The sequence below is a fragment of the Neovison vison genome, chromosome 12 (genome assembly GCF_020171115.1).
Source record: "Neovison vison isolate M4711 chromosome 12, ASM_NN_V1, whole genome shotgun sequence".
NCBI classification, from domain to species: Eukaryota; Metazoa; Chordata; class Mammalia; order Carnivora; family Mustelidae; genus Neogale; species Neogale vison.
The window spans coordinates 87,979,081-88,003,429 of record NC_058102.1 but is presented as its reverse complement, the minus strand read 5'-3'; the positions used below and the strand labels follow the sequence as shown (position 1 = coordinate 88,003,429).

General features: G+C 57.1%; 1 protein-coding gene across 5 annotated transcripts; it reads right to left on the bottom strand.

The window, feature by feature from the left end:
- Positions 1-558: 558 nt before the first annotated feature.
- NR4A1 (nuclear receptor subfamily 4 group A member 1) lies at positions 559-21,626 on the bottom strand. Of its 5 annotated transcripts, XM_044227168.1 has the most exons (9): positions 21,550-21,626; positions 17,522-17,643; positions 15,480-15,586; positions 4,629-5,506; positions 3,722-3,851; positions 3,254-3,405; positions 2,669-2,871; positions 2,396-2,574; positions 559-1,403 (listed from the first exon to the last, which is right to left on the bottom strand). In XM_044227168.1, the coding sequence occupies exons 4-9, from the start codon at positions 5,502-5,504 to the stop codon at positions 1,147-1,149; spliced, it is 1,797 nt and encodes a 598-aa protein (XP_044083103.1). In that variant the 5' UTR covers positions 5,505-5,506; positions 15,480-15,586; positions 17,522-17,643; positions 21,550-21,626; the 3' UTR covers positions 559-1,146. The 5 variants fall into 5 exon arrangements, with proteins under 5 accessions (XP_044083103.1, XP_044083104.1, XP_044083102.1 ...); XM_044227169.1 differs by lacking the exons at positions 15,480-15,586; positions 21,550-21,626 and having other exon boundaries at positions 17,522-17,719; XM_044227167.1 differs by lacking the exons at positions 15,480-15,586; positions 17,522-17,643; positions 21,550-21,626 and adding an exon at positions 10,354-10,378.
- Between the last annotated feature and the right edge of the window lie 2,723 nt (positions 21,627-24,349).

Genomic DNA, 24,349 nt, shown 5'->3' with positions numbered 1-24,349 from the left:
CCCGAGAGGACAAGGGCCACCAGCAACCTGGATATTATTGCTGGAGTGCTAGGCAGGTGGGGATTGTAGAAAATGCAGATGGAAAAAAACTTGTACTAAAGCTAACGCCATCTCAGGCTGCCCTGTACCCAGCCCCAGGCACCTCCACAACGTTCCCAGACTCCCACGGGCAATGCGAGGTGGGCTCTGCCCCTCACCCTGTCTTACAGATGTGGAAGTCCAATCAGAGACCATGGCCCCAAAGGAACGGTGGCAGCTGGAGTGACCCTCTCGCCCCTCAGCTCACCGGCCTCCACCACGAGCCTCTGTCCATGAGGCATGGGCTTATCAGAGCCTTTCCACGGATCCAAAACTAGTCTGAGTGCTTTGCGTAACCACCCCAAGAAGCAGGGGTCATGATTATCTACACCTTTTAGAAAAGTGTAAACTGAGGCCTGTGAGCTCAGGTCGGTAACCTGAATGATTCAGCCAGAGTTGCTTCTGTCGCTTCAGTAATGATGGGGATGGGGGTGGGGGATGGGGGTGGGGAGGAAAAGGGCATAAGAGACAGTCAGGCTCCTGGTTTCAGCTACAGGCCTATTTTTTATTCAATATATTAAATATATTAATCAGAAAAGTCACATACTATAAATTCAGGAAAATACACAAATATAAATGTCAGAATCTGTCATTTGTCTTCCTCCTAGAGTAAGGTTATGTACATGTGGAAAGAGGGCGGGAAGAGAGAGCAGGTGCAAGGAGGGGGGAAGGCTTGCCCGGCTGGTGGGGGCTGTCCCTCCCTCCCAGCCCCCACTCCCATCCCGGCCTCTTCCTTCCTGTATTTACAGCGGCATTTGGCTTATTTACAGCATGGCGGTGTGTGTTAAAAACGGTTTATCTTACAAAAACATGAAGGCCAGGGCCGGGCATGGGGGCAGTTAAGACAAATAGTAGGGGTCCCCCCTGTGAATGCATCCCCCTCCCCTGGGGTGCAAGCTCCCTGCCAAACCAACCAGCCCAAGTGGGGAGGCCGGCCGGTCTGCAGCTGGAGCCCAGGCCGGGCTTTGGGGGCAGGGGTGCTCCGAGGGGCCGTGGGCCGTGGGTTAAAGGCACGTGGGGTGGCGTCTGAGTGTGCACACGTGTTGCACGCGTGTTCCTGGGCAGGGGTCAGAAGGGCAGCGTGTCCATAAAGATCTTGTCGACGATGGGTGGAGGGGGCACCAGGTCCTCCAGCTTGAGGTAGAAGATGCGCTGCAGGCCCTGGGTGCCCAGGGTCCGCAGCTCGGGCAGCTTGCCCAGCAGGCGAGACAGGCAGCTGGCTGGCTGGGGCTCTCCTGCTGCGGACGAGACGTGCTCCTTCAGGCAGCTGGCGATGCGATTCTGTAGCTCCTCCACCCGTCGAGGCTCCTGCAGCCCATGCCGGTCTGGAGGGGTGCGAGGAAGGTGCGGGGTCAGCCACCTGGCTGAGGAGCAGCCCTCCACCTCACCCCCAGACCCCGCCTCCTCGCTCCGCCTCACTCCTTGCTGGAGAACTGTCCCCCAATGGCCATCCTCCCCCAGTCCCGGGGCACTTGGCAAAAGTTCACACACAAACCCCCACTGAAGTCTAGTGGCCGTGGCAGTCACACTCATTGTCCTCATCTTCCAAATGAGAAACCGAGGCCCAGAGAGGTTAAAGGAGAAGCCCAAGGTCACAAAAAAAAACCCTATTCCTAACCAGATTTTCTGCCTAAGACCCAAGGTTTTCTTCCAGGCACTTCCTGAGAAACCCTGGAGAGGAGCCGTGATTTTAGGGATTCCAAAACCCACCGTTTCCCTTGGCCCAAAATGCCTTGGGTTTTGTCCTCTATGGCTGGGTCCCCTCTGAAATTTAAGTGAAAAGGGAAACAGGGGCAGATTCTGGTGCTTGAAATTTTTTAAATAAAAGAGATCTGAAAACCTCTGCATTTAACACAGAAAAATCCACCCTGAATAATTATACGTATGTAAAGGACACACTAGGTACAGTTAGCCTCGTGTTGGAGGTGGGGGCCACAGTTGCCCTTGGGGGAGCTGAGGGCTGTGAGAGAACAGGAGGCAGGGTTCTGTTTCCTGATCCAGCTGTGAAACTTTCTCATTTGTACACTTTCCTGCATGCCACGTAATTCAAGAAGGTTTTAAAAACAACCCCAAATCCCAGGCCACACGCAAAAACCACATGGTGTGCATCCTGGGTAGTATGGGATAATTCCAACTGCCTCGGGCTTTGCGATCAGATATGCCTGGGCCCGGACCCAGACCCCAGCTCTGTTGTCTACCAGCTGTGTCACTTGGAGCACAAGCTGGCCCCTCTCTGCCTCGCGGCACCCTCACTTCACTATGTGGGGGCTAAGGGCCAAGCCCTCAAGCCCTCCCCAACTCCCTGGTGGCCACTCACCCGTGATGAGGACGAGCGCAGAGAGGCAGGCGAAGGCAGGGACGTCGACGACCAAGCCATGCAGGGACCGAGAGAAGGCCAGGATGCTGTCAATCCAATCGCCAAAGCCACGGGCGCACTGCAGCCGGTGCAGGACCAGGCCGGAGCAGAAGATGAGTTTCCCCTCGGCAGGCTTTGACCTGGCGCAGAGGGACGCAGAGGCCGGTCAGGGCGGGGAGCTTGAGAATAGTGCACAGGGGAGGAGCCCTGAGCAAGCGGACGGCGGCGACTCACCGGTATGCCAGGCGGAGGATGAAGAGCTCCAGGAAGGCCGACTCCAGCAGCAGATCCTGGTCGCTGGGGGACAGCTCCGCGAAGCCTGGGATCTTCTCGGCCCACTTGCGGATCACCTCTAGGGAACCCGAGAGCAGGTCGTAGAACTGCTGTACATCCCCAGCATCCTCCTTCCCGAAATGGGGCAGCACCAGCTCCTGGAACTGAGGGCAGGCAGGGGATTGGAGGTCAGCAGCCCAGTAGGGGCCCTATACCGCAGCCATCACCTGAGGCCATGTGACACACTCGGAGGACCCCCGGGTCCCAGGGGCGAGAGAGAGAGCCTGAGAGTCCGCCCATGCTCTTGCTTACCAATTCTCAAGCATTAACCCAGGGCCGAGGCTGTCAGGAGGAGCACATTTTTCTAACTGGCCACCCAGTGCTCGCTTCGGCAGCACATATACTAACTGGCCACCCACCCGGGGGGGTACACTGTCCACCTGGTCACCCCAAAGGGGGCTCCTCTTTTTTCCAGTGTGTTGTGCCCACAAGGGGCCTTCTCCAAGATGCCCAAAGGCACTGAGTGTGGGGAAGGCGGGGCCTCACCTTGGAGTAGTCCAGTTTGGCGGTGCTGGGCCCAGAGTCCAGGTGCGCCCGGACCAGGGAGGTTAGGAGGTTGGCAGGGGAGGCATCCGGGGGCTGCTTGGGCTTTGAAGGGAGCCGTCCCCGCCGCCCCTTCAGGCTGTCTGTCCGGACAACTGCAGAGAAACGGGCAGGGCTAAGGAAGGGAGGCAGGGGTCCAGGGAAGGCACTCTCAGCCCAAGCTAGCTGTGTGCATCAATGCTGGGAAGTACCTCGGAGTCTAAGGACCTAGAGCCCGAGACCCTACAGAGAGCACACCCCGCCCCCCAGCCCCTGGCCCATCTGCCAGACAGGTGGACCAGAGTGCGAGTGCACATAAGGCCTGCTTGTGCCAGCCACTGCGGCCCACCAGGACAGAGGTCTGGGGGGCCTCTGTCTGCCCCACCCCACTCAGGCCCACCTCTGTCCTGCCAGCCCATCCCGGCCACCCACCTTCCTTCACCATGCCGACGGCCAGGCACTTCTGGAAGCGGCAGAACTGGCAGCGGTTTCGCCGCCTCTTGTCCACAGGGCAGTCCTTGTTAGCCAGGCAGATGTACTTGGCATTTTTCTGCACTGTACGCTGGATGGGGGGGCCACACGGAACAGGCTGTCAGAGTCGGGCGGGCGGGGGGGGCAGGGGAGGGGACCGTCCAGATCCTGCTGCCATCACAGACAAAAGCACTCTCTGTTCACAGCTATTTTTCTAACATTTGGGTGGCAGGGGAGGGAGAGATGGCGGGGGGGTGTGGGGGGAGGAAGAAGAAAGTCTTGGGGACACTGGGGGAGGTTTATGCCCAAGAAGGGAGACCCCCAGGACACAAGGTTAGGGCCCAGGGGTTCCGGGCTCCATAGCAGCCCAGACACCTGGACTTCTCAATGTGCCTTCCCTGGGGCTGGCGAGGGAGGGCAGAGGAGGGCTGGGGGGTGGGGACGGGAAGCTGAGCAGGCACCCAGAGCTGGGACAAACATACAGCCTGTTCCGCAGTCCGCCCCCAGCCCTCGAGCACCAAGCCCTCTTCCCAGATCCTTTTATCTCATGCCAGGAACATGAGTGCCTGGGGCCCCCTTCCCACCAGGACCTTGAATTGGGGGAGGACGGGCAGAAAAAAACCAGAAGCTGGCCATTAGCATGTGCCCTCCAGGGGACATGCCTGCGGTCCCCACCCTTGCCTGTACCTCACTATCCCTCTGTGGGCGGCCTCCTACCATCTATGGGTCCCCAGAAGGGTGGCCCACCTGCAGTTGTGACCCCTCCCAGAAGGGCAGGATAAGGTGGGAAGAGAACCCCAGGGAAGCTACCACAGAGACCAACCTTGCCCACTTCCCATAAAGAGCTGCACCCAGGGCAGCCCAGTACCTTGAAGAAGCCCTTACAGCCCTCGCAGGTGCGGACTCCATAATGCTGGCACGAAGCGTTGTCCCCGCACACAGCACAGCGGCCCTCGCTTCCACCTGGAGCCCCACTCCGGGCCTTGGTTGACGGCACGGGTGTGTCCAGCATCCCTGGGCCGTCCAGGTGTGGAGAAGTGGGCGCCAGGCCTGGGAAAGCCGTTGATATGGAATAACTCTCTCTCTCCCCCAGTTGGCAGGTGGCCTGTGAAGGGAACAGCTTCAAGGGGCTTTGGGCAAGGCTGGGGCTGGGGCCAGTAGGGGGACTGAAGGAAAAGAAGGCTGGCGGCTGGGCGTGCCCGGAAGCCTTGGGCAGTTGCTCTGTCCATGCCCGCAGGCCTTCGTACGTCTGGCTGGGTGAGAAGGGACCGAATGAGCCATCCCAGGGAGAGAGCTGGGACGGCTGGAAGCTGGGCGTGGACGGTGATGGCGCCGAGCAGGGGCTGCCGTAGTAGTCGGAGCCACTGGAGGACAGGGTCTCATCCAGGGGGGCGCTCAGGGGGCCAGGGTAGCATCCGTACACCTGGAAGTCCTCAAACTTGAAGGAGGCAGAGGCAGGGGAGGTGGCCGAGGATGAGGATGTAGAGGAGGCCGAGGAGGAGGCGGAGGAGCATGGCGGGGCTGTTCCTGGCAGCTGGTAGAGGAAGGTGTCAAACTCCCCTGTGTAGCCATCCATGAAGGTGCTAAAGCTGGGCAGGGCGGTGGGGGCTGTGGGGGCTGCCTCAGGGCTGGCCAGGTCCATCGTTGGCTTGCTGAGCTCGGTGGTCAGGGGGTCGCTTGCCAGGTGGTCGCGGGGTCCTGGGCTCGGTGCTGGTGTCCCATATTGGGCTTGAATACAGGGCATCTCTGAAGAGGGAGGAGACCAAGATTGGGGGGAGTGAGAGTCAAGGTGAGAGAAGCCTGAAGCCTGGCCTTGAAGTCTAGGTCCCTCAGCAGCCAGGTGGCAAGAATCCCAGCCAGACACAAGCCACTGAGGCCTTAGCACCATGGCCCACCACAGAACCCAGAAAGCTCGGTCCCCAGCCGGAACATCATCTCCACCCCCATGTCGCAAAGCCCCTGGGCAGTGGCCCAGCAAGAGTGGGCTCAGTTGGAAGGCCAGCCACGCCCCAGTCAGCTTGGGAACCCTAGGGAAGGCATCCAGCCAGCATTTCTCTGCTGGAACAGGGGGAAGCTGTGTTCCCCCAACCCCCTGCCCTACCACACTGGGTGAGGCGTGGGTGGGGGCTGGAAGACGGGTGGGTGGGAGATGCAACCAGGCAAAGTCCTACTCAGCCCACTCTCTGGGTGCAGATATGTTGTTTCTCCAACCTGGCCCTTCTGGGAATATTCCCAGGCATGGCCCAGCCTTTGCAAAACCCCCTCTCCTCCTCCCCCTCCCCGGTGCCTGGGACAATGCAAAAGGAGCCGAGAGCGAAGGGCCCAGCTGCCTAAATCAGAGGCCTAAGCAGCCATGAGCCTGCCCCCCCCCGTCCTTGCCCCCACCCTACACACTGAACAAAGGCTGCAGCTCCCACACGCACCCCAGTCCTGCCATCTGGGGACAGGCACCCACTCGGCGCTGCCTGACTTGCTCCCAAAAGCAAAAAGGAAGGGAGCCTGGCCCTCTTCAGCAGTCCCCAGCTCCCCAGCTCCCCAGGGGATCAAGAAACTGGCCTCCAGACCTTTAAAGGCTGTATGCTGGAGGGAGGCTGAACAGGGGCCGGAAGAAGGAGAGAACAGCCCCCCGGATGTCCAGGAAAATGCACAGTCCCTAAGAAGAATTTCACTGCTACCCCCAAAGCACTGCTCCTTGCTATTTGTACAAGATAATTCTCAGAGCCCAGCAAATTTGAGGTGCCTACATGGGAAGGAGAAGGTGTCCTTGCCTGGGTTCCTCCACTAAGGGGTATCTATGTCCTGAAGAGCCCAGGAGCTCAGGCAAGGAGGGCTGGTTACACCCTCAATCATAAGAAGCCTCAGGGAGCAGAGACAGCACTATTCAAGGGGAATCCTTAAGTTTGCAGATTTGTCAAAAACGAACACAGAGGAGGCTCTGGGACACTTCCCCATCCCACATCCACACCTGGGGTCGGTAAGGCTCCAGCCCTTCCAGTCAGGGAGGGAGGCTGGGTAAGAAAGCAAGCTGGAACAGAGAGTGCCATAATCCAGGGAACAGAGAGAGGGGGCAAAGGCTGGCAACACCTCCTGGCCAAAAGCCCAGGGAGTCCTCTGGTTCTAGCCTTTCTCCCACCTCCATGGGCCCTGGACAGGCAGCTCCACCCCTGGCCTGACACTCCTACAACCAACCCAGGCGATGGAGCCCCTTGAAGCGCTGGCACCACCCACCCAGGAGTGCCTGTCCACAGGCAGAGAGCACACCTGCGAGAGATAAGACTGGCCACGACTCCCTGCCCTAAGACAGCCTAGGCGGGGATGGGTTTGGGGTGGAGAAGAGATGGCAGCCACCTGGAATAAGGCTGGGTGTTCCAGCCTTATTCAAATCCTGTTTCTCCACTTGGACGTCCCACATCCGGATCAACCCCCACCAGCCTATTCCCCCCCCCCCCCCCCGCCTTTGCCCAGGTACTTAACTACACCAGATACGGACCTACATGGACCTACATCTAGCGTTAAGGCGGGTGGGGGAGAAGCAATGCTACAGGGAGGAGGAAGAGGAGGCGGGGTTGAAGGAGGGAGCAGGGAGAATCCGGCTTCAGGCAGGTCCTGGCAACAATGTGGTTTGCACCTGTTATGCCCAACAAGCTTCAGGCTGCACCCTACCTGTATGAGCCAACAGGGACTGGGGGAGGGGGCACAGATGTGATCAGCATGTGGGGCTGGAACGGGGCGGGGGCGGGGGGGCTGGGGGGGATGGTATCCTTCAGGTACCACACGGAGACTCCAACATTAACAACTCCCACCCCGGATCCCCAGGGACCAAGATTTCCACACCTCTCTCTTCCTCTCATATACACACACACACACACACACACACACACACACCCCACAGGATCCAAGCAACAACTAAAACAACGTTCCCTGAGCTTCCAGAGACCCCGCCCCTAAGAAGACTCATTTGGCGGAACACAAGCAGGACCCCTCCACAGTCCAGCTATCAATGCTGGCCATTTCCTTCAGCAATTCAGAAGTCTCCTGATAGAGTTCGGGCAGCAACTTCGGGGATCCCTGCAAACTAACCATAGGCTCTAAAGCGTTAAGAAAACAATTAAGGGAATGGGGGAGGAGGCAGACCTGAGGGGAGGAAGAAGACCCTTTTGGAAATCCAATCCTGGCAGGAGTCCGATAGATCCCTACAGTTAAAGTTCTGTGTATCTTTCCCCCCACTGTACTGAGCCCCCATCGGCACCTCAGTCCGGGGCGCCCTGTGCCATTCGGGTACCCTCGGAAACAGAACTACAGCCAGCCTCCAACTGAAGAAGTCCCCGCTCCTGGTGCCAACTCTAACCCCCTGTGGCTTCCACCTTGCACAGACACTCCCCCCACCCCACCCCCGCGCCCGGTAGATCGAAGTCCGATCCGGGTCCACATCCCGCTCCAATCGCTCTCCTCCGGCGCCAAGGCTGCACCATACACCCGCTCTCGTGCACGCTGACCCTACAACATCCTTTCTACCCGCGCGTACGCCCATCTCCTTCATGCAACACCCCTGAAAACCAGAGCAGAGAGTGCCGCTGAGATGCACGCTCCTCCTCCCCCCCGGGGGCGCCTACCTGGCCGGCTCCTGCTCCCCCTGCCCCGGACCGGCACCCCGAGTCGCAGTCTGGTCCCTCGTGCGCTCCCCCGGGTCCTGCACACTCCCCCAAGTTCCGCAGCCTCTGCCACTGGGGCTCCCCGGCCCAGCCCGACCCTCCTCTTAAGCGCTCCGTGACGCACGGGGAGGGGCGGGGGCGCCACTGACGCACGCGGCCCGGCGAGCTTTGGCCATACAAGGGCGCGGGGGGCGGCGCGGTTCCGGCGGGAGGCGGCCAGGGGGAGGCGCGGGACGGGGAGCCCGAGGGGGCGGGGCGAGAGGGGGCCTGGAATGTCTGCGCGCGTGACGCACGCGGGGTTCCATTGACGCAGGGAGCGCGGATTGTTTGATCTATAAATAGTCACCTCGCGCCCGCCGCGCCGGCTAAAAATAGCAGCTCGCGGACTCCCGAGGCTCCCCCCGCGGGACCCAGGACCCGGCCCGGGGCCCCCGGGTCCGAAATAACCGGCCTAGAGGGCCAGAGTCCACGAAGGGGGCGCTCTAGAGCCGCGGCCGCGGGGCTTCCCCGGACTTGGATCTCTCTTCAGCCTCCGGCTGCTTCGGGGAGCCACGACCGCGCCCGCTCCCTCGGGCTCCCTCGGCGCCCGGCTCCGCCTTTGCACCCTCCCTGTCCTTCCTGCAGCCTTGGGGGGTCGCCCTCTGCCGCCGCTGGGCTGCCAGGGCAGGCCTCGGGCCGGGGTGGGCAACTCAGGGACGCAGCCCGGACAACGTGCACCCCCACTTCAGCCCAGGGCGCAGCTAGTGCACTTGACCCGTCTTCTCCAGCGGGGTCACTGGCTGAGAAACTGGCCCAGGAACGTCGGAGTCGTCTCTCCCCGCCCACCCCCCACCCTGGCATGTTTCCGTCCCCTACTCTCCCAATGCAAAGTACCTTCCCAGGACAAGGGTTTGCCAGGCCCAAGATGAGCCAATGGGCTCTGTTCCACACGCTGAACTTGATTTCTTCCCAGGCCCTTACAGGGTGGGTGCACTATAGTTGGGAAATTACCGAATTTCAGAACCGGGTGGAGCCTGAGAAATCTTGTCAAATTTGTGCCGACTCTTCCCCATTTTATAAATAAACAAGCTCAGAAATAATGGCACTTGCTCAAGGTCACACAGCGTGGTGGTGGCACACTGGGGTGGAACCCGGGACCTCTGGCTGCATCTGTAGGGGATCTATCTTCTCACGCCCTCCCCTGCCCAGGACACCTCCAGCACCTACAGAGGGAGCAGCTGCAGACCACCTAGAGACTTCCCTGATCTGGCTGTCACCCCTCCACCCCCATTCTACCCCAAACCTGGGGAGCCCACACTTGCTAAGAGAGAAGGGAAGTGAAGCTAATGCTTACAAGGAGAAGAAATCCACCCCGACCCCCGACCCCCTGGGACCCTGGGATTCCACCCAGCCCCCTTCTCCCCAGTAAGTCAGCTTGAAGTATTTCTGCTTCCACTGCCCCTGTGCTGGTGGCCCCACTCTCACCTCATTTGGTCACCCGACAGCACTTCCCCCTACCCGAGGCACTTCCTGTTCCTCACTTCCACTCTTAACCTCCCATCCCGGGTCTCCCACACCCCTGTCTCCAGCCCCCACTTCTGCCTACTCAGAGGTCCTGCCAGCAACTCAAACTTCACCCATTGCCGACAGAACTTGTCATCGCTGTACTCTCTGCCCACCACCCATCTCTGCTCCTGATACCCCACCAGCAACTTCTCATTTTTCTCTTACAATTCTATTTTGGAACATCTCTTGGATCCCCTTCCTACTGCCAACCACAGCCCACGCCTCACTGGTGCATGAAGACAGCCGACCAGCTGAGTTGAGGCCGGTGACCTCCACTTCTCCTTGCCCACACCCAATTAGGCCACTGCCCCTTTACCAGCTTGTCTCCTCTTTCTGAATCCCCCTGCCCGCCAGTGGAGTAGTCTTCATGCAACACGAGTCTCATTCAGAACCCACCTCTGAACCTGGTCAGAACCTGCCATAGCTCCCCCAACTTCAGCATACAATCTCAACGTGGACCAATCTTCAGACAGCTCCATTTTTCCCCAAACCATCTTCCAAAGACCCTTCAAGGCCACCCAGGTGAAGGTGAAGAAATATGGGCAGAATAACGCAAGGCGACCCATCCAAGATCCCCACTCCACTTCACACCAGTTTGGTTTTTCTTTGTGTTGGGCTTTTGCGTAGATTCTGCTTGGAAAAGAGATGCCACACACACACACACACACACAAAACAACAAAAAGACTTTAAAATTGCTAATATGGGGCTCCTGGGTGGCTCGGTTAAGCATCTGACTCCTGATTTCAGCTCAGGTCATGATCTCAGAGTCAGGAGATCAAGCCCTGTGGCAGGCTCCTCACTCAGTGGGGAGTCTGCTTCTCTTTCTCCCCCTCTCCACTGCCCCTCCCTCCACTTGTGTTCCCTCTCTACCTCTCTCTAAAATAAATAACTATTTTTTTAAAAATAAGCATTTTTTAAAAAATAAGCTCAGTGGGTTAAAGCCTCTGCCTTTGGCTCAGGTCATGATCTCAAGGTCCTGAGATCAAGCCCCGCATCTGGCTCTCTGCTCAGCCGGGAGCCTGTTTCCTCCTCTCTCTCTGCCTTTCTCTGCCTACTTGTGATCTCTGTCTGTCAAATATATAAGTAAAATCTTAAAAAAAAAAATTTAAAGAAAATTAAGATAATAAAAAAGATAAACCTGCTAATATCATTCACATCCTCCCATTTTGCAGATTAGGACCCAAGGGTTCCCAGAGCACCTGCACGTTGCTCCGAAGTACACAGCAAGTTTGGGCTGGTGAAGCTAGACCTTCCTCCACCCCGGGCCTTCCTCCAAAAAATAATTAATTAATCAATCAATTAATTAAATGTCAGCAATACATGTAGCTTGATCAATCTGTGCTCAAGCCCAGCTTTACCAGTTCTTTGCAAGCTGAGTCAGCCTTTGGCCCTTGTGCCCACCATTTTCCCTACCACTTTCCATTTGTAAAAAGCAACACAGACCTTCCCTACCTTCCCACAGGGCCAGCCCACCCAGGAGCCCCAGGGAACTATGTGTGGTGAGCAGCTGCCCAAGGCCCTAGTCTAAATCTCCAAATCTCAGCATTAGCCTCCAGATGTGAGCCTGCAGCCCAGCAACCCCCCCGCCCCGCTTCATCACCAGGATACTGCAGCTTTGGAGGCTACCTTCTCACTGCCCCAAAGGCAGAGGGAGGGGAAGACAACCACAGCTACCACTTGGCCATGTCTGTGGAGGCAGGGATGCTGCAGGGTTTGAGAAGAAGTAAATAAGGAGAAAAGGCAGAGTCCGTCTGTGTGAGCACAACCAGGGCCACCCATTCAGGCACCCACATGGAGCACCTACCTTAAGGCAGAGGGGAGAGAGGCACGAGGGCTTTGGGACCCCTGGTCTCATCCCTGCTGGCCAGAGGCCCTCCAGGGTGTCCTGGGGCTCTGAGGCAAGTGGAATCTGGCTAAGGTGGAACTCGGGGAAAGGCACCATTAATGTAGACCCTGGGAAGCCTGGAACATAAGCTGGTCCCAGGCTCCCAAGGGATCTCCAAGTCTAGCCCTCAAGAGCAAGGTCAGAGTGAACAGCCCCTTAAGGGGGGAGGTGTGGGGTGGCAGGGGACAGGTAATGATAATGATGAAGGAGATAATAATGGGAGAAATATCAAAAACTAGAGGCGAGAACCAGAAGGTAAGGCAGGGCCATAACACAAGCAGCACAGGGAGAGAAGATGTCGTGTTGGAGATGAGACCACAGTCTTCACCAGGCTCCCACAGCACAGCCTGGCCCAGTGCATCAATCTGCCCTCATCACCCTGGGGCTCCTGGCTGCTCCCATAAAAGGACCTTGGGCAAAACTTCCCACCACTCACTGGGCAGAGTGACCCATCTTCCTTCTGCTCTAATCCTGCTCATCCTCCAAGACTTCGGGCCATACCCTCCCTCAGCTTAACTCTTAGTAACAAGCCCCTTCTCACCTGTGAGGGGAGGTATGGGGAATAACCACCAAGGGTCAGACCTCAGTCCACAGCACTTCACATGCATTCTTCCACTAAACTCTCCCCTCAACCTTCCAGATTTAGAACTGACCCAAATTTTATAATGAGGAGATGGAGGCTCAGGGCTAGGTCCTCTAACTCCCAGGTCTGTGCTGGAGCCATGGCCTCCTCTGTGGGCTGCAGACTGTGGCTTCTGGCCCGCTGCACCTGACTTCTTCTAAGTGTACCTTAGAACCAGGTGTGCACAGGCACACACACAAACACATACACACGCAGCCTGTAAACTGAAAATAGCAGTGCCCATGAGGGGCTCTCTGGTGGGACTGGAAGCATTCCAGTTTCCAAGCTGGACAGTGGTCAGCCAGGTGTGTTCAACCCTGGAAAAGCCACCACATTATATGCTTAAGATTTAATACCTACGATTTGTAAACTTTTCCATATGGGTATTTTCTCAAAAACAAAAGTTTATTTTAAAAAATAGCCATGCCTCAACGGGAGAGACTTATTTATTCACAGGGACACAGATGCTGCTGGAAATCATCGAGTACAGATTCATTCAAGTGTGTGTTGCTGAAATCAGAGAATGGTGCCTGTTTCCCATTAGGGACTTGTTCTCCCAACACACGCAGGGCACAGCTATGGCCAGGAGCTGATCTCCCATTAGAGAGGGGTCTTCACACAGGATGTTCTCTGTCAACACTGGGTGTTTTCTGAAGCACTCACTAGGCCCTGTTCCTCCGAGGCAGATCTCATGGGGCCCCGGGGACTTAGTGCTGACTCACCCCTCCTCCAGCTGTGTGTGAACACGAGGGCAAGGCCCTGTCTCCCCGATCTCAGCAGGGGGGGCCTTCATGCATCTTCAATAGTAACTAGCCTAGGGCAGGCCCCAAATGGGCAGCCAATGTCCACCATCACTCACCAGCCAAGAGGGTGGGTGTGGATTTGGGTAAATGGGGGATGGAGGAAGTGGAAAGGCACAACCCCTTTCCCACACTGCCCCCCCACTCAGGCTGCCACCCCCCCCCCACATCCCCCAGCAGAGGGCAGGAACCTGCCCTACTTTCACCAAGACCATCCCCACCCACAGGCCTCCACACCCTTCCCGCGTGGTGGGCAGAAGAAGTGAGCTTTGCCTCCTCCCGCTGAGAAGTGGCCATGGGAGCTTCCCCTCCTCAGCCCCAGGACTTAGTACTAGCCCTGACCTGGCCACTTCCTCTTCCTGCCTCAGCAGTGGGTAGGGGGATTTGTACTATGGGCAAGGAAGCAGTGCCTACAACCCCAGGGGCTTGCCATGGACAGGTCTGGCAATTAGGGACGTAGGGTCAGGCCCAGGTCTCTGGCGCTGATCTCCTGGCCCTCGCCCAGGCCCTGCCACAACCACACAGGTTGTCATCTCCCTGACAACAGACTGCCAAGGACGTGGGCAGGGAAGCCACTGACTCCCACCACTCACCCAAGGCCCAGGAGGGCAAAAGAGGGAGGGGCTCACAGAGCCATCACTAGTCAGAACCCCGCAAGCCTGATGTGTGACCTGGGGCCAGTTCCCTGCCCTCTCCAAGACCGTTCCCCATTTGCCCAATATAGACAACATCACACTCCTGGCGGCTGTGAGAATTCCATCGGTTCAGGGAAGGGGGAGGCTCACCAGTGAAACGGAGCCCTGCCTGGGATGCTGAACTCTATGGACCCACAGCAGGATCCCGGAGCAGGGAGGGCAGGCATGGAAAGGAGATACCTGGGTCTTCAGCTAGACGAGGGAGACAGCACCCCCTTCTTCAAGAATGGAGAATAGTAACCCCATCCAACCTCTTCCCCCTCCACAGCTGAGGAAGGAAATGAGAGTGTGCCCAGACCCAGCACTGGGAAAATTCCATACTCTGTATGCAGCAAGTGCTCAATTAATACTCTGTAGAAAGCTTGCAAGTTAAGGAGGCCAGGCCTCTCTCCACAGAGGCTGTCTTTAGTCCAGGGATTTCTTGACCCTCACCTCCCTCTTAGGCTAGGGGGAATTAACATATAGCACAAAAGAGTAAGATCAGACTTTCGGGAAGAAGAGCCAGACGGCGCTGGAAAAACGCAGACAAGATCATGGAGTGCCTCTGGGAAAGGTCAGCCTTTGCCTTGTTTGCCCCCTCCTCAAACCTCCTTCCGTGCCCCCAGTCTGCTCAGCTCCTGGCCAGCTCCCCTCCTCCCACCACCTTGCAGAACATCACCACCCACCAAATCCTCCTGCCCCTGCCCAAGGTCTCCACCCAGCCTCCTTGGGCAGAATTTCAAATTCCAAAATAAAAACCCTCTGATAACAAGCCCCAGCCGGAAAGACTGATGCATTTTCCTATTGTTAAAGTATTTTTAGTCACAGGCTCTGGATTCATTTAGAGACTCACGTTCAGAAAGGGGAAAAAAAATTTTTTTTTGAGAACCAAGAAGGAGAGCACAAGAGCCTCCCACGTAATGAGCTGCCACTTATTTCGTGTTGGGCTGCAGCCCCTGGCCCAGGGCCCAGGGATCGTGTATGTGGCAAGATGGTTGGTGGACTTGCCAGACCTCGCTCCAGCCTTGCTTTGCAGGCACCAAGACCGGCTGGGAAGCCAGGCAAGGAGAGCAGGGCAGGGGCTGAGGGCTTAGGAATGCCAATCCCCGGTCCCCATCAGCTGGGGAGGCTCAGGGACCCTATTCGGGGACCAGTGCAGGAGTCCCCGGTTGGCCACCCAGCTCACTCCGGCGTCCCTCCCTAGCCCGAGCAGACCAGTGCCTCACTGAGGCCGGGTCAACAGGAAAGGAGGACCGAGAGCATGGTGGAAATCTCCGAGGAAGGAGAAAGATGGCAGCACCTGTCTCTTCCCACGTCTCCCAGCTCTTGATCACGGCTTGTGACTCCCAAGTGTCAACTCCCACCCACCCAACTCAGGTCAAGCTTTACTCTCACTCCTTGGGAAGGTCAGCCACCCCTGTTTCCTCCTCTGCTCCCCCTCCTCTCAAGGCCAAAGAAACCACAACACAGATGTTCACAATGGAGAAAGATCCAAACAGCCCAGCTCCCAAGCCTCAGTTTCCCCATCCCTAAGACTCACCAGCTATCTCCTCACGATCTGCTTAGACTCTCAGAGATCCTGGACAACTGCACCAGGCGAGAATCCTGGGGTTGGTCAGGGGCTCCTCCTGGCAGCCTCAGGGAGCCCTGCGGGAAGAGACGGGACTGCCCGGTCAGCCCGGCCTGTCCGGCCAAGGCTATGCACCAGCTGAGCGAACTTAGGACGTGGAGTTGTCTCCAAGCCAGCACGTCCTCCTCTGTTTATATAGCCGAAACCAGAGCCGGCCTCTGGGGACAGAGGGAGCTGCCTCGGGGCCCTCTTGGCTGAGGCCTGACTTTGGCCCAGGTCAGCAAGAACCCAAAATAGTCAGCTGACGGGAGCCCCGGCGTGAGCGTGACCCTGGGCCTGTGCCCAGGCCTGGCAGACAGGTGCCCACGTCACAAGACCAATAGCTCTAGCACTCACGGGGCCCCGGCTGGCAGCCCCTTGAGGTGGCCCTGGCAGTGGATATGGCATGAGACATCCACCCAGTACCACCATCACCCAGACAACGAGGTGAACGCAAGGAATTCTGCCCATGGGGGCCACTCTGTACCCAGAGGACAAGGCTGGGCTCTCAGGAGGCAGTTTGAGCTGACGGGAGAGGTGGGGGCCGGGTTGGTGGAAGCCATCTGGCCTGCTGCTGTCATCTGCACTCACGTGCCTCCTGAGTCCAGATCCCCAGCGGACAAGGGACACCTGCCTCTCCCACTTACAGTAATTCCTCTCCCTGCCCCTCAGCCCAAGGCTGGTGGCACGGAGCCTGCTGCCAGCAGGAGGCCAGGTGCACGCCCAGACCAGCCCCTGGAATGGGAGGGCCCTGCCTCCCAGGGCTTCCCCTCCTTCCACCTGGGCTCACACCAGCGACCCCGTCCTCCGCCATCGCAGCTACCTCCGTGGGAATCCCTGTGCCCTGAACACCCACTCCACACAGGGCAACAGTGTCTGGGGAGCTGGGCAAGATACAGAGCCAGCTCCTCCTTCATCCAGGGATCTCTCTCAAAGCCCTGAAGGGGGCTGTGACTCGGGGACAGCCCTCTGTTCTGGGAAAGGAGGAAGGCAATCACAGGTCCCTGGCCAGGGTACCAGGCTGAACTCCAGCTCTCTCAGGTAAATATGGTAACCAGGACCGTGGTACCCTTGGCCCCATCCTAGTATCCGAGATCCTATGGGAAAGACCTGGTGGAAATTCCATTCCTATACTCCAACCCTCACCAACCATCTGCTGGTACCTTCTCCAGAAGCCTCCTCAGGCAAGGAAGGCGTGTCCTCCACCAGCCAACTGGGCCTCTGGGAAACCTTGACTCTAAGCTTGGCTCTACACGTCCTCACTAGAGGATCTTGAAAAGTCACTTAACTTTTAACTTAACTGAGTCTGTAACTCAGTTTCTTCATCTATAAGAAAAAAAGGTGAACTGGATGACCTAGGACCCCTCTGGCCATGGCCACAAGTCTGAGATTTTCCCGTTCAGGGATGGTGGGTGAATTGTGGAGGGTCTATCTCTGCCCTTTGTCAGCAAATCTTCCCCCTACAGACCCACCATAGTAGGACGGGGGTGGTCTTTGCCCTTTTAGAGGGGAAATGATCCCAGCCTCCCCTCTGTGCACTCCCTCGCTGCATGCCCTCAAAACAAGCCAACTTCCCACCCCCTACGCCTGCCCCGCTCTATTCCCAGCCTGCCTTGAGCTATCCAGCCCCACCCAATCAGAACCAGACACGTGCTGCCTTGGTAATAGCAGTCACTGACCCACACCCTTGCCCCTCTCCTCCCACACCAGCCCATGCCCACCAGGCCCACGGTCCCCCAGCCCATCCTGCTAAGAAAGCCAGGCTTCCCCCTTCCCCACCTGCACATTACCCCCACCACTGAAGAAACCAGATCTCCCCAAGCTGAGCAGCACCTCGCCTGCCACCTCTGCAGGGCTTCCCCCTCCATCCCCCAAACCACATCCGCTTAGGGCAGCTCCACACCCACCTCTGCCCCCCAGTCCTACCTCTAGAAGGCCCCAAGGCAAACAAAGGACAACAGTAGAGTACTTACCAGTCTGGATGAACCAAGAGACCTCGGACAATAGTCAACCATCCCTCAGGCCTCCAGGACCTGGCAGAAGGAGCTGGGACACCAGAGAGGGACCAAGGCTGGCTTCTGTTCATGGTGGAAGCCTACAGGAGGAGAATCCATGTGACTGCAGAGGAACCCGCTGGCAGGGACATTTCCTGGAGGAAGCACAGCCAGGAAACTCAGGAGTAGGACAGGGGCAGGACCCAGGCCATGAGAGGCGATAAGCCAGCCCAAGGACTTCCCTAGGCTGGGCAGCTGAGCCTGGGGGCACACAGAACCCCAGGCAAACAGCTCTTGGGGATGTGGGACATGACCGGGAACTGCTGAGAGTACCTGGCCATCTCAGGGCCAAGGAGACACATGCCAGCATCCAACCCCTCAGCCTCCTACCCCAAATATGGGTTTGGGGGTGGGTGGCAGCTTCAGTCCAGCACTTGGCCCCGATGCACACAAAAGGGCATTTTGTAGGCAGAGAAAAGGGAGCCACTGTGAGGACAGGGCAGAATACCCCTCTCTCCTTAGAGGGCTCCAGCTTGGCTCCTAAAGCCTCAGAGGACCCCACAGAGCAGGGGCTCAACCGCCCCATCCCCAGGCAGCCCAGCCTTCTAACCAGAGCAAAGGGGACTCCCAGGGCCTGTGAAGGCACTCCAGTCCTCCAACACAAAGACCCAGCTTGAAGCGAAGCGGTTAAGGGTACAGACGCTGGACCTAGATGCCTGCATTCAAATCCTGGCTCTGTCACGTGTCCTCTTGGTCAAGTTACAGAACCTCTCTGTGACTCCTGTTCCTCAGCTGTGAAAATGACAATCTGTAACTGACATCTCTGAAATTAACAACCACAGGGCTATGGTAGGGCTTAAAATAAGTTCGCCCGTGTAAAGGACGCCAAACAGAACCACGTACACATATGATAGCCCTAACATTATTAGGAGAAATGAAATGAGGACACATCAGAGCCAGCCCCGGAACCTGGTGTTTATTCCAAGCCACTTCTGGGCACCTGCCCTCCACTTCGAGAGCCAGCTGTGAGCACCACCCTTCCAGCCTTCTTACGCTATCACCTGTCCTCTCACCAGTGCCTCTCTCCTTCAGCCACGGTACTCCAGACCCTACATCTCTCCTTCCCCTTGTCCACCCTAATTCAGCCCTCTCCGCTCTCAACTGAGCCTCAGAGTGACAGTAGGAACAGGTGCCCTTCAGGTTAAGAGGAGACGTGGGAAAAGAGAAGTAGATGTTCCCATGCTGGGAGGTGGAGGGAATAAGGAGGAGGAGGGCCCCAGAGGGTGCGTGATGGGCATAGTTGCCCTCTTGACCTCTGCCCCAGGGTCCACAGGCGAAAGGGAGCTACTCCGGACCACAGTACCCGGATTCTCTGCTTACACAGCTACCAGCAATCCCATGCTCCCGTAGTACACGTGTAATGGAGAGCAGAGGGTGAAGGTGTCAGAAAGGGAGGGGAGAGGTGTAGAAAACCTGGAGGGCTCCCAGCCCCTAACAGAAGGCAAAATCAGGCTGCAAACCTACCCCAACCCACGGGCTACACCTGCTTCCTAGAACAACACTGTCATCTTCCCATATCCCTGAAAGAGGTCTGTAGTAAGGCCCCGGGCTCCCCTCCACAGCCTTCCCTTTTCTCCCAACAGTCCGAAGCTGAAGAGGAAACACAGGAAGGGCCAACACTTTCCACCATAGTCAGGCCTGCCCTGAGCTCCCGGGTCAGAGAAGGTCCTCCAAGCACTTTCCCCTGTCTCTGAGTAGGCTCCAGAGTCAGGGACCCAGGTCATACCCACAAAGTGCTTTATAACATCTGATCCCATCTCCTGTCTCAGGTCAAAATTCTCTCCATGAGCACTGACGGAGGGCCTACTGTGAGCCAGGCAGTGAGCCATGAACAACAGGAGATCCAAGAAGGAGCAAACCCCCATCACTGGGCCCCAGGAGGTTACAATGGGGGAATGAATCAAGGTCAATTACAGTCAGCACTGTGCAGAGGGCAAACCTAGGGCCAAGGAGGCTTGGAGGAGAAGAGTATGATGCCTCCTAAATGGCGTGGGAGCCTCAGGCCAGACCTCAGGACCCAGCTCTTGTTCCCCCAGCTCCAAGCACATGGGCTTTCTCTCTCTAGTCAGGCCTTTGCTTTGGCTGTTCTCTCTGCCAAGGAAGTCACTGCCCCATATGTCTGTATAGTTAGCCTCTTCTCATCGGTCACGTCTCTACCCCCACCACATTAACCTATTTTTATTAACTCCTTAGGACTAATGCTGTTCGGCTCTTCACCCTTCTGTCTCCATCACGCAGACTTCAGTCTCCCAAAGGGAGCTCAGCACGAGTAGGTACTCAGTAAGTATTTGAGGAATGTGGGAGAAGAGGACTCACGCAACCCTGCAATCAGAACTGGGCTGAGAAAACCAGCCAGCTGCTTGGAAGGAGGTGGGGAGAATGTGGGAGCTAAGGAACTGTCCCTTCCACTGGAGGGCAGATCCAAAGGCTGACGGTTCGTCCCTATGCCGAGCTACAACCCTGACTCCAAGAGCCCCAGGCCTGGATCCCAGCTCTGCCTGGGTCCACCTGAAATCTCCTTCCCCTCCTTCCTCTCAAGTATTTGTCTTCTCTTAACTACACTCCAGCTCATCACAGGACAAGGTTGGCAGACGGGCACCTTCTTGGATTGTAAGCTCTGCACTGGCCAAGTCCCCACCCAGAAATGGGCATATTACTGGTATTAACAATAATAACAGAAGATAATATTTACTGAACACCATGTGCTAGCTACATTATTAGGCGCTTTATATGCACTTTCTCATTTCAGCCTCACGACACCATGAGGAAGAGGTGACTATAACGAACATTTTACCAATGGGGAAACTAAGTCACAGAAATGCTAAGCACCGTGCTGAAGGTCACACAGCTAGGAAGTGGCAAAACCGGGATTAGGACCAAGGGAGCCCAACCAGGGAGCCCCGGGCCAGGCAGCCATCTCTTCCCCCACTTGGACTCCTCTGGTGGGTAGAGGTCTCGGATAGCAATGGAGCAGTTTGACAGCTAACACCAGAAAGCAAGTGGGAAGCTCCGGGCCCAGGGCTGCTGTGCCTTAGGCCCAGGCACGAGGCCTGAACTCCTGAGCTAATTTTCTTCACTTCAGCATAGGCCCCAACATTTACAATCAGTCACATTCATCTTGTTCATCTTGGTCCATCCTTCTGCCTGGCTGCCATCATTTGAAATCTTGATTTTAGCCTATTGTCCACCTGTCATTCCCCTTGGCTCTAGACCTTTACAGAGTCAGCTGGCTTCCCATTTACGTTTTCATTCAAGTCATTGATCTAAACATTCACTTGGGGTGGCTGTAGCTCTCACTGAGACCCCTGTCCAGGCTGTCGTCAGCCCCCTAATCCATCAGCAACCTTTGGGCACCACTGCTGTGAAGACACCTATCTCTACCAGATTTCCTCTTCTAGGCATGCCCAAACACTAACTAGCCCCCAATCCTAACTAACTAACAAACTAGCCCCCAATCCAAATTAATGCTTCACTGTAAACCACTGTAAATGCCATTATCTGCAGCATTTCTAATCTCAGGTCCGTTCCTGCCTCTACAAGACCCTCTCCGGGCTCGGTTTCTTCACTCAATCCCATGAAGGGGTGCACCGAGCAAGTCTGGTCCCTCCCCTCCCGAACTCCTGGAACCCATATCCCCGCAGCCGGCGGGGAAATGGAAGGAATTTCTCCGGCCTGGCCACCTCCTGCGCCCCTCGCGGGCCAAACCCCACCCTTGGCGGGCCTGGGAGAGACAGCCTTGGCCGCCGCACTCGGGGGCAGACTGTGAGCGAGCAGGTTCCTCTGGGAATCCAGACCTTCTCTCCCCACCCCCCAGCCCCACACACAGCCCCGATCCCCAGCAGGACTCCCACGGTGGCTCCGGGCCCGCGCTATTGCCTATGCGGAGACCTCATTCTTCCCAGACCTCTCCCAGGGACCCCCTCTCCTCCCCACCCGGCCCCCCTCACCTGGCCCGCCAGGCTCCGCTTGCCTCTGCACCCCGCCTTCCGGGGTCGCGCACCAGCCGGCTGGGAGCCGCTCCGAACCGCAGCAGCGCCCATGCCTGGAGGCCGGGGGTCGCGGGCGCCGCGCGGGGGGCCCCCCACCAGTTCCGCCGCCGCCGCCGCGCGCTCCTGCAGCCGCGCCGCCGCGGTTCCAAGCCCCCCACCCCGGGAAGCCCCCCGCCCCGCAGTTCCGGCCGCGGCCGCGCCCCCCGCCCCCGCAGTCCGCGGCCGCCAGCGCCGCCGTCCCAGCCCCGGGCGCGCCTCCCCCGGTGGGCGGGCGGGGACCGTGACGCGAGCCCATTGACGTCTCCGGAATCCCGGCGGCGGCGGCCGACGCAGCCTCATCAATGGGGCTAAAAATAGCGGCGCCCGGAATAGCCGCGAGCGCCCCGCCCCGCGCCCCCCCCCAACACACACGCCGCACACCCAGTTACATAATCCACCCCGCTGCGGCTGGGGTGCGGGAGCTGTTTTTTAGGTGAGGGTTCTGTGGCCTTGCTAGCACCTTCCGGGGCAGCAGACCTAGAGCTGGGTTCTAAATAAATTTACCCCGGGGCTTCCCCGGAAGAAGAAGCGGGAAAAGTGAGGCCCAGAGAGGCCCTGCGGTGGCCCAGGGTCACACAGCGATTAGGCTGGTTTAAGAGGACAGGGCCCCCGGCTCTCTGAGTCTTGGGCACCCCCACCCGCATCGATTGGTTGGTCTGCATGCCACCTCAAGGACAAGAAACCCAAGTAGCAGGGTGTCCAGCTTCCACACAAGACGGCACCTTAGGGAGAGAGGACTTCTTGGGAGGGTAAGATTTCTCCTGAAGAGAAGCATTCCCAGAGGCGGGGAGTACAACGCTGGGGCAAGGCTGGGGCAAGGCTGGTGGTGGATTCACCTATCTAGCTGTTCTCATACTGCTGTGTGACCCAGGGCAAGTTACTTCACCTCTCTGAGCCCAGATGAGAATATTATCCACCTTTTCTGGTTATCCGGGGATCGAACAGCTGTAGAGGTGCCTGGTACACAGTAGGCACTCATAGTTACTGTCTTCTCCTTGCTCCCCTCTAGGAGTCAGATTTCCCCCAATCCAAGGGAGCACTTAGTGCAGGGAAAACACAGAGACTCCCCACAGTGGCCGGGAAGCCAGGGAGGGCCCCGGCCTCTTCTGGCCACAGCCTCCAAGCACAGGCCTCCTCAGTAAGAATCTTCCTTGGGAAGGGAGTCCTCAGAGGGTTTCTCTGTCACACCTGACTGGAACATTCTTTGGAAATGGAAGAGAACTACCTTGTCTGAAGCAAATCCTTCTCCCCTGATGTGACTTAGGAGTGGCTGGCTCAGAGCCAGGTCAAGGCTGAAGCAGTGGGACTGGGGGCTGACTAGGCAGTGGAGTTGGGTTACAGTGTCTGTTCCCCGAAGGCGGGGCAGGCAAGGCTCCAGGGGAATAGCCATGAGGCAGGCCCTAGTCCTGAGCTCTGTTGCCCCAGCCACCAGGCTCCGCTCAGCTTTAGAACCACCTTAAATTACAAGCATGCTATCATATCCCCAGCACCCAGGCCAGGCCCCACGCAGCAAAGAATCTCTTTTGTATTCAAAACTGTCCAAAAGAGGCCCCACACCCCCACTCAGCCCTCATTCCAGGGGCCACATTCCTCTCCCCACTCCCCTGCCCACCCGCAGAAATCCTTTTCTAGACCTATCCTAAACTGCTGCAACTCAGAAGCTCCTTTCTCTCATTTTTCATAATAATCCCAGGGTTTGTCTCAAAATCCAGGTTCTTAAAAAAAAAAAAAATCCAGGTTCTTCTCAGAACCTTTACATTCCTTTCCCAGTTTCGAGTATGAGGCGGACATAGAAATAAAGAAACTGAGGCTTCAAAATGGCAAGGTGGGGGGATGGGGGGGAGGGGCTTGGGGCTAGCTCCCCTTTCTCCTTCCTACCCCAGCAGCTCCTTCCAAATGGGCATTTTTAAAAAACCACTACCCCCACTCTCTCTTTTTCCTTTTCCAGAAATCTAACTTTTGAAATACATTTTTAAAATATTTGCCTGTGTAGGAGAAATACATTTATTTGGACAGGAAGGATTTAAAAAAAAAGAAGAAGAAGAAGAAAAAGAAAAGAAAAGTCTTGATTACCAGTTTTTCCATGAAGGCTTCCAGCCCACAGAAGTCTCTCCCTTCTATAAATACTTTAGCACAACTTGGCTTTATTATATATTCTCCTGTTTTATAATCAAGGAAAACATATACTGAAATACGTAATGCTGAAACACACACACCTGTGCAGCCTATGATGGCAGTGTGAGGAAGCAGAAGGAGCACAGATTCAAGAGGCTGTTCCCAACTGTTCCCAACTGTGTGACTTCTGGGAAGTTACTCACCTTGTCTGGGCTTCGGTTTCTTCATTTGAAACAAGAAGATGAACACATACCCATATCACAGAGTTGTCACGAAGAGTGTATCTTTGGTAGTAGAAAGAATGTAGCAAGTGGTCTGGGCAAGAGTAGCGGACATGCTATTTCCACACGGAGGCCTTAAGAGGAAGGCGGGCCTGGGGAACTTGTCTCGAATTTGCAGTTGCAGAAAACTCACCTAGCTTTACCCAGCCACCGGTGTGTTTTATTTGGGGCTTGTGGAGTTGCACAGGTTATGGAGACAATGTCACCTTTTTGTGTGAATACAGATGTCCAGTAGATCTCAGCCCCCTTCTTGCCTCCTTGACCCGAGTCACTCAGCTAGTTGGTGTCCAAGCCAGGATCACAGCCCGGGTCTTCTGACTCCC

Coding starts and splice junctions, on each gene's coding strand:
- NR4A1 (XM_044227168.1), bottom strand. CDS start 5,504: ATGCCCTGTATTCAAGCCCAATATGGGACACCAGCACCGAGCCCAGGA. Junction 2,872..3,253: donor CCAAACTGGACTACTCCAAG/GTGAGGCCCCGC, acceptor GCCTGCCCTCAG/TTCCAGGAGCTGGTGCTGCC. Junction 1,404..2,395: donor TGCGCTCGTCCTCATCACGG/GTGAGTGGCCAC, acceptor GCACCCCTCCAG/ACCGGCATGGGCTGCAGGAG.